The sequence below is a fragment of the Chenopodium album genome, chromosome 25 (genome assembly GCF_948465745.1).
Source record: "Chenopodium album chromosome 25, dcCheAlbu1.1, whole genome shotgun sequence".
In the NCBI taxonomy this organism is placed as follows: domain Eukaryota; kingdom Viridiplantae; phylum Streptophyta; class Magnoliopsida; order Caryophyllales; family Amaranthaceae; genus Chenopodium; species Chenopodium album.
Genome location: NC_137858.1, coordinates 35,962,621 through 35,972,400, shown reverse-complemented (window position 1 = coordinate 35,972,400; position 9,780 = coordinate 35,962,621). Strand labels below are relative to the sequence as shown.

General features: G+C 36.5%; 1 protein-coding gene across 6 annotated transcripts; it reads right to left on the bottom strand.

The window, feature by feature from the left end:
- Positions 1 to 388: 388 nt before the first annotated feature.
- On the bottom strand, positions 389 to 9,212 carry LOC145613236 (uncharacterized). Of its 6 annotated transcripts, XM_081668304.1 has the most exons (4): positions 9,031 to 9,212; positions 8,888 to 8,944; positions 7,073 to 8,641; positions 389 to 950 (listed from the first exon to the last, which is right to left on the bottom strand). In XM_081668304.1, the coding sequence occupies exons 2-4, from the start codon at positions 8,898 to 8,900 to the stop codon at positions 676 to 678; spliced, it is 1,857 nt and encodes a 618-aa protein (XP_081524430.1). In that variant the 5' UTR covers positions 8,901 to 8,944; positions 9,031 to 9,212; the 3' UTR covers positions 389 to 675. The 6 variants fall into 6 exon arrangements, with proteins under 6 accessions (XP_081524430.1, XP_081524429.1, XP_081524427.1 ...); XM_081668303.1 differs by having other exon boundaries at positions 8,888 to 9,212; XM_081668301.1 differs by having other exon boundaries at positions 7,073 to 8,944.
- Positions 9,213 to 9,780: the final 568 nt, after the last annotated feature.

The window sequence follows — 9,780 nt, the reverse complement described above, 5'->3', positions numbered from 1 at the left end:
ACAAACATGTTATTTTGTTGAACACTATTATGCATGTTCTTTTTCAAATACTAGCATGTTCTTTTTCAAACACTACCTTGTTCTTTTTCAAACACTAACATGTTCTTTTTATTCCATGTTCTTTAAAATATGCCTAATGTTCTTTTCGGAAGACATGTTCTTTGTCAAACACAAACATGTTCTTCTGGTGAACACTATTATGCATGTTCTTTTTCAAATACTAGCATGTTCTTTTTCAAACACTCGTATGTTCTTTTAATTTTTCTTCTTTTCTCATGTTCTTTAAAATAAGCCTAATAATCTTTGCGGGTGCACCATGCGCATGGTGCATCTGGGTGCACTATACTATTTTCATATGCTGCATAAAATTCAGCAAAGAGGGTGCGAGTGAAACTAAATCATGCTGCCGAGTGTAGAAAATTTATAAGGACAAAGGATACTACATAAAAGAGAACAATATTGTTCAATTGTTGCTATCTGGGATACAACCATACAAGATAGTGCGATATAAAAGAAATACAGTATATAAAAAGCTTGAGCTCTCCAGTCAACAATGGACGATGGGTTCATGGAATGATGCAATCCAGTTTCAGCTACCTCGAAACATTGAAATGCTAAAGATCATCACATATAACAAGTAGCATAAGAAATTAAAATTTCCTTGATAACAAGGATTTATTTTGCACTTAACTTAGGAACCCGAGATATCGGAAACTGTTCAGTGATGCCTAGATGTGCCATCAAAAGCCAGACATGGGTTAGGAATTCTCCCCCTTTTCTAAGCTGTTGAGCATGGTGAGCTCCACGACAATGGTATGCAGCATAAGCCAAAATCTCTACCCAAACTTGGCTTATAATCGTCCATAATTGATCCTTCTTGAATAGCAGTTCAGTGGCTAGCCTACAAGCATCAAACAGCACAGATTTGCTTTGATCCCCTTTAACTCTACCTGGTACATAACAGAAGATGATTCAATATGTAGTACTCACTACTCAGTAGTCTTCATAGCTGAAAAAAAAAATCATGTATTACAATTTACATTTGAAATTTGGATGGACAAATTCCCAAGTTTGTGCGCTATAACTAAAATTATCAGCCTTTTAATCTACCTAAGAAATTCCCAAGTTTGCAACCTTGTCAATTAATGGAAAGTCCTGCAAATTATTATAGTTCAAACAAGGAACAAAGATGCGAACTTCTGGAAGTATTAATGGCAAAGTGATAAACTGTTCCCAAGACTTTTACCTATTCAGTCTGTATAGATCATGCAACTAGACCCTGCCCTTATTTGATGCAGCACCAGAAATAAAAAATTTCAAATTCTTTTTTTTTTAAGGTAAGAAAAAAGGAAAGAATTAGGACCTCTCCTCACGAGGGGTGATCCTAAAGCATGTGAGGTGAGAATGGGGTATAAAGCTGAAGAGGTAAAAAAGGAAATATCCAATTTGTTAGTGACAAAATGCGCAACATTTGCTACCCATGTAATTCTCACATGCTCGCTCAATGAAGCTTCATGTTTGTCATCACTCATCAAATATCCAATACACATTAACTAATTTGAAAAATAGGAGTTGATCTTCTCACAACAAATTAGGGTATTAAAGTAAAATGATATATGTCATATTGTTTAGAGTAAAGGGAATCAGAAGAATGAGAAGATTAATTATAAACTAAACTTGTATACCTATTAGTCATACTTCTAATTGATACTGCTGAAGCCTCCAGAATAATCATAATGATAAGTATTCTTTTTAAAATAAATATGATGAGTAAATAAACAAACAATCAAAAAAAGAATGTTGGACCAACTCAACCAAAAGCTTTAGGGCTCGTTTGGCATCGCTGTGGTTTTAGTTTTTTGGTTTTTTATTTTTTAAAAGTGTATTATGTATTTCACATAATGAATCAAAAAATATATAGACTTATTAAAATCATGATAATTTTTTGTTTCAAAAAAAAAAAAAAATCATGATAATTTTGAAAACTGACAACGAAAAAGTGGAAACACCTTTTTCTTGTTTCCTATTTTTAGTTTTTGGTTTTAAAATAAACAGTAAACTGAAAACCAAAAATGATGCCAAACAAGCCCATGATTTAGGCCCAGGAATATGTTTTATACTCTATCAAAGGAAAATTTGATTTTTAATAATCCCACCTTTAAGCAGTTTTTTTTTTTTTTTTTTTTTTTTTTTAAATAATAATCCCACCTATCGATTATTATTTGAATAGGAATATTTGATTTAAATAATCCAACTTTTGGCGTATTTGTTTTTAATAATCCAACCTTTTGATTATTCTCCAATAATCCAAGCTTTATGGGGTATTCTATTTTATCAGGCCATTATGACCGGTTACCTTCTCTACAGGTAATTTTTTTTTGTACATTTTTTCTTTTACAATTTTTTCACAAAAAAAGTTAAAAAAACCCCTCAAACCACCAGCCCCCACACTTCCCCGGGAAACACCCTACCCCATCCCTTCACTCGCCGGAAAATAACCTCTACTCTTGCCTTCCCCTGTCGCCGCAAGTCAGCTCCACTGCTCCACGATCGTCCATCGCCACCCATCCCACATCACCTTCCACAGGCAGCGCAGAAGCGCAACTCCACCACCAACTTCGCCCAACCATCAATCATCCTCCATTCAACTAATTACTTCCATAAACATTCCCAATATAACCCAAATTTCTTCTCTCCCACAATAACCAACCCAGAATTCCAAATCCAAGTCCCATAGGATCGATTGAATTTTTGATTAAATCATTGAGTTCTTAAGGAAGCTCCACTCTAGGATTTTCGATGTTTTTGGGCAAAATTCGTCCCGACACCCAGAAGATACGCTGCGAAAACCATTCCAAACACCCCGAAATCCAAAAATCGGCGGTGGGGTAGGGGTTTTCGATGGTTTTGAGCAAGGTTTTGGGGGAGGATGGATCGGTTTTTGTTCAGGTTTTGTGTGACGGTGGTGGGGTTTTCTGGGTTCGAGGGTCAGGTTTAAACAAGGTTCGAAGGGTTTCTGGGTTTGTGACGGTGCTCTGGTGGTGGGTCTTTGATGTGGTGGCCTAGTGGGTTTAGGGAGGCTGGTCTTAGATCTGGTGGATGCTCTAAGCTTGGTAGCAGGGAGTTATGGAGGGGATGAAGGTGGGGGAAGGGGAAATGAAAAAACAAAAAAGTTTTTAGAAAAAAAATATAGGCAAATCAAAATATAACACGTGGCAAGGTAACCTACTGTTATAGGTTGGTGACAGGTTTGGCCTAATAAAATAGAATACCCCCTAAAGCTTGGATTATTGGAGAATAATCAAAAGGTTGGATTATAAAAAAACAAATACGTCAAAGGTTGGATTATTTAAATCAAATTTTCCTATTGAATAATCCCACCTTTGGGGGGCTTTCACTGTTACTGGTCCCTGTTGACCCGTAACCTGAACAATCTGTGTGTATTTATTATTATTATTATTATTATTTATTATTTTATTAACTTTTTTCTATTTGCTACTCATGTCTTCTACCTACCTTAACTTCCTTCGTTGCAATGGCAGCCACCAAATAAATCATCTTAAAAGAATAACCAAACAGCGTGCTGCCATATATGCACCAGCCCACCGCCGGTCGAAACAACCCCCTCCCTAATCCCCACCCCAAAGCAGCCCCCTTGCCACTAAGCCCACCACCCCCTCCCCTAAGGCCCTAATCCCCACCTCCGTTTTTCCTGATATGAAATTCCCCATGTATTCAACTCTTCTAGTAACAAAAGAGCACTTGCTCAGCTTAGCATATAAAGAATGTTGTTTCATTAATTAAACACTATTGCAAGATGTTGCGAATGGTCAGCTAAAACTCATGTTGTATACTAAAATGTCATAAAAAGAAAACCAACACACTCTTCCTTAGGACAAGCTTTAACATTGAATTCATCCAGAAGAAGGAAGGAGCATTAGTCAAACTAAAGGGCATGACAAGAAACTCATAATGCCCTTCATGAGTTTTGAAAGTTGTTTTGAACACATTATTTTGGGTGAATTCTCAACTCATGATAACTAGCCCTTAAATTTAAGCTTACTGGATACTACAGAGTACAGACTGCTAACTCATCAATAAGTTCCTCCAACACAGGAATGGGAAACTTATTTTTGACTGTCTTCTTATTCAGTTCCTTGTAATCTACACACAGTCTCCATATCCCATCTTTTTTTCCCAACTAAAATCACTGGTGATGCCAAAGGGTTGGAACTGTTTAATATGATACCCCTCTCTAGTATTTCCTGGACTAGTTGCTCCATCACATCCTTTTACTTGAGAGGATATCTATAAGGCCTGATGTTGACTCCTCTGGTTCCAAATTTATCTTTTACGTGATAAAACACCCCCCTACTAGGAGGTAACTCAGTTGGCTCCTCAAGCAAACTGAATTTTTAACTGCTATTCTATTTCACTGCTTTTAGTAACCAGTTTCCTTCTTGCATAAGCTTAGCAAAAAGACCTTTCTCACTCACTTTCAACTTCTAGCTGGGGACATGTTTCAGCTCAACTAAATCCTTATTAATGTAAAATTTCATGATTAATCGTTCGAAGTTCCATGAAATAGATCCCAGAGTGCTTAACCACTGCACTCCCAGAACCATGTCATAGGCCTCACAGCTACCTAAACCAATAAGCATCACATCAACTACAAAGGTACGCCCACCAGAGACCAAGAGAAATTCTTACAAACTAAATCACATAGCAAATGATTCCCATCAGCTACTAGATGAGGTAGCTAGACACCCAATATTTTACCTTATCTAGTCATATTAAGTGATGCTAGATCAACTTTTTGTTCATCATGAATTTTGCAAAGTGTGAAATATTTACAGCATTTTCTTAATCCATAATCTAGGATTTGTGCCATCTTATTTAGGAAATTCGAGTTTAGGTGTATACCCAGCCTAGGTTGATGCACATGTTCCTCATATTGTGGTCTTGGCATACTCCTTGCATCATCCTTAACAGCTCCTCAATCTTCTATGAAGAAGCCATAGACTGAGCCTCAAGCTTCCTTTCCAGAGCTACCATTTGTTATTCCATTTGGTTTACATGATTAATAACCGTGGGAGCGAGACTGAACAATGCAGAATAGAGTAACAATCTGCTCTAATACCACTTATAAGGGGGGTTATTTACCCAGAATTTACAGAGAAATTCAGAAGATAAGGAAGAAGAAGAAGAAACAGAACATAATTTAGAGAGAAGAGAGGTCATTATGATTATCATTAATGAATTGAAGAATCATTACAACAAACTTAAGTAGTTGAGCTGCAAAATTATAACAACATAATATTCTCTCTAACAAATTACTTTATGGTCTGTTTGGAAACCAGAATTTCATTTGAAATTCTGGATTTGGCCCAATTACACTGTTTGGATTTACTCTGAATTTGGGAATTGGATTTGGCCTAATTCCAAGGTTTTGAAACAAAAGTTAATTTTGATTGAATTAAAATTCCAAATTAAAAGGTGTCATTTGAAATTCCAACAGCTAAAAAAAAGCCCAACCCTCTCTCCTAATTTCTCAAATTCTCTCTCCTATGGATGGGTTTCCTATTTTCTCTCTCCTCCATTGAAGAAGATCGTGAGTTCTCTACTATCAAGCAGCATGTTCTTCTCCATTAACGGAACTACTGAGCTTTCTCGATCTCCTCTGTCGACGTGTTTGTCAATTAATCCTCCATTGTAGTGGCTTTTGTGTTCTCTTTGCCATTGAAGCTTACCTTGAATCCTCCATTAAAGCACACCTTAATCCTCCCTTGAATTAGCTTTTGAATTTCTCTACTCTTCAAACCTCCTCTCTTTTCAATTTGTTTGATAAGCTTTCGTTTTTCCCCTAATTTTAGGTTTAATTTTGTCAATTTGATGAAATTAGAGATTCTCTATTGTTAAGTTTTCCCCAAAGTCATGCTTCAATTTTGTTGTAGTTTCAATTTGTTTAATTTGTGCGGCAGATTTCTTGTTCTTCTTTATTTCTTATTTTTTTTCTCTAATTTTTTTAATTCTCTGAGTTGATTAAATTCATGTGCAAAAGTTTATATTTTGGGAAAAAAGCGAAAAGCAAAAACAAATTCTGAAATTTGGTGGCAAAAGAAATCCATTTTGTTGCTGATGAAGTGTATTATCGTTTTAGCTTGAATCTAGGATTTGAAATTTTTTGTTTTCCCAAACAAGTTTTTGGAATTTCAAATTCCAAATTTGAAATTCTTAATTTGCCAAACATGAAACTTGGAATTGAATTCTAGAAATTGAAAATCTGGAATTGAAATCAGTGATTTCAAATGAAATGTGAGTATCCAAACACAACCTTAGATAGTAATCATTGCAAATCTATATTATCGGTCACCAACAGGTCAAGGACCACTAAAAGAGAATGGCCCAAAAAAGTGGAATTATTCAATAGTAATCGATAGGTGGGATTATTAAAAAGAACCCGCTAGAAGGTGGGATTATTATAATCAATTGTTCCTAAAAAATATCTCAAGAAATTTGAAAGTCAGGCTATCCTGTGCATTAAACTAACAGCAAGTATTACTTCTCAAATAGACACAGCACTTGATCTACAGTGATAATTATATAATTCGCTTGTTAGAATTCTAAGAAACAAAAAAACTATGTAATACTAGCTAAAAAAAATGATGTTAATAAGAGAAAGCAAATGGAGAATTATTAGAAGAATGGCAAAAAAAAGGGAGAAAGATTAGATAGGGACAGTCTGACTCTTCTTTCTCAAATACTTCCATTTTCCAGTCGTATCATACCCCAACAAGAAACAATCTAACAGTGTATATGTAAAAAATGTCTATTTTATCATAGTTGTATCATACCCCCCTCAACAGGGTTTAATTGTTTGGTCTGCCAATTTATACAAGTTTTGGGGTCAATTTGCTTCACATGAAACGCTAAGGGGACAACTAGCACAATTGATAACAGTCTAATTTGATAAATTCAAGCTTCACATTAGATGTCACATACATTTACAAGTAGCTTCCAATCGATTTAACAGTCGATTCTGGTTTCAGAAAAGGGAGAAAAAGAAAATTACCTGGGTGGATTTCAGTATTTACCTGAAGCAACATCCTACATGCTTGGGATTTTTTAGGTTGCTGTTGTTCCTCTTTGAAGAATTCCCTAGCCTCTGCACAAGTATCTCTGAGCCTTATCATCCCAATCCCAACAGGCAACATGAAAGGACACAATGCCGATATATACATCATGTAGTCTGACATGTGTTTGCTTTCTGTACGCTCTGAATTTATTTCTTCTCCCAACTCTGTACTAATACCAATGCTTTCTGTACGCTCATCAATTGTGTGGTAACACAGATCAGTTGCAATGTGCCACAGAAGAATACTTTGGTCGAATGCCACTTCAGTGGTAGACCAATTCAAGTCGCTACAATCCATATCATCCAGGACACGCTTGCCTCTAGAGGTGCATAAAGCAGTAAATTGGCTCTTATTACCACTTTTTGAGATCTTTAAAAAATGTTTGAAGATCAATTTCTTTAAATCATTAGACACACCGGTATAGGTAAGGTAGTAAAGTTCATCTACCTTGTTTTCAGCCATCAAGAGCTTCAAGAATTGAGGAAATTTGCTTGACTTTTGTTCTCGATTGAAAATTTGTATGCTATACTGGGCAATCGAGTTAGACCATCGCTTCCTAGGTGCCCAAAATCGGTTCCTGGAGCAAGAGACGATGCTCTTTTTGTAGTGCTTCTTAACCCACTGATCTGACCAGTCGGAGAATAAAAGATTGAGGTACGAACAAATCTCCAATATTATAGCTACCACAAGCAGTATATAGGTTATTATGAGGTCAGCTAAGTGGTATTTATCTTTCTTGATCCTGCGAAAAATTACAAAGGTCACCAACGAAAACAAGGTTGCGAGAAAGGTAATTAGGCGGTGAATGAGCCCCCTTTGATTATAAGCAGCAGGTGCCTTAGTGTAGAACACATCGTATGCAAATCCAAGCTCAATCTCAATCACCTCAAAGGCTTTTTCATAATCGAGATTTCGGAAGACTCGCTGACTCTCAACTAGATCTTGGAAGCTAAGAATGAGGTCCACAAAAAGGCACTTGAAGGTTTGGAATAGGTCATACGCTTTAACAACCAACTCTTCATTCTCAACGGAAATCAGATTACGAGTAGGAAGAGGGGTCTCAATAATCTCAATTGCTTTCATGTGGTAACCCTCAGCCTTTTTCAGACTGAATTCCTCCATAAACATGTAATAATTCGGTCCCGGATCAGGTTCCGTCAATTGTGAAAAGCGGAACTGATCAGTGCTAGCAGATCTTAGCGAATAAATTCTCTCTCCGAACTTGATTACACCAGCTAGCAGCATTGGGATAGTCAGGAGAGAGATAAAGAATTTAACAGGCCAGGCTATGAATAATATGTAAACAGCCACAAGAAATTGGGTCACCAGCTCAAGCACACGCCTCTGCCAAAGCTGGTTGTCCTCAAACGAGTAGGCGGTGATTGTATCAGGACCACCCAGATGGAGCAGCAAGAAAGGTGCCCAAAATGATATAAGAACATCTTCTTTTGGGTGTGCTTGGACACTGTTGAGGATAACCCCAAGTGCAACTGTTGCCACCCAGTCTGCCAATAAATATGCAGACCAAATCAAAAATCTCAGCCAAGGCTTTCCATTGCGCTTTCTGAGCTTACCCAAAAATATCAATGCAATTTGCAAGAAAAGGCTGAAAGAAACCAGAAATCTCAACTGATGAACCAACCAAAATTTCCTAATCTTTTCTAGAAAAAACTTCATCTGGCCCCTCCTTTCAATGATGACATACAACCCAGCCACAACGAAAAAGAAGAAATAAAACAGGTAAACTTTACCTGGACGGGGCATGGCTTCAGGCAAGAAACTTGTCAAATGCCAAAAACCTCAGAAATCTGCACAGGTAGTCCAGAGAATTGTAACAAGCACCAATAACAATGAGATCAATAATGGGCAGCTGTAGCTGTATAGTTTTGCTAACCTGCAGATACAGCAGCGTTGCAAGATATTTGGAAGGACACAATGTGTTGCCAATATGAAAATTTAGAGATGTTACACATAGTTATGAAGGACATGATAAAAAATTTCAACAAAGTTGCATACATCAGTTTCCGGTCAAGATTTTGTTCAAGTCAACTTCTGTTCTACTTGAGAGGAGTTTAGGCAGGCATAATACTGTGCAGTAAAATATTACTCACTCCATCCCTTATCTACATGGGTATTTCCCATTATTTACGGGAATTAAGGAACTTAGAGCAAGTTTAGCCCCAAGTCTTAAGACTTAAATGTGACGTCATTTTTTGTGGTCCCTATTGAAAATGATATCATCAAATTTTTGTTAAGACTCACTAAGGACCTGTTCATATTTACTTAATTTCAGTTCAGTTTCAATCAGTTCAGCTCCAATCAGTTCAGTCATTTTAGCTCAATTCAGTAAATGTGATAAATGTGAACAGGCCCTAAGACTTGTTCAAATTTATCACTTTAGCCCTAGGACTCAAATATATGACATATTATATGTAGAAAAGTGTTTTAAAAAAAAAAGATAATAAAAATATAATTGAGGTGGGTCACAATCACAAGATTCATCTCAAGTTTTAAGTTGAGTTTTGAAATTTCAAGACTCAACTTGAGACTTACTTGAGATTATTTAAGAAGAAAAATGAGGAAAGTCTTAAATATAAGTCTTGAGACTCAAGATGATGATGTCACCCCAAGTATTCTTGAGGCT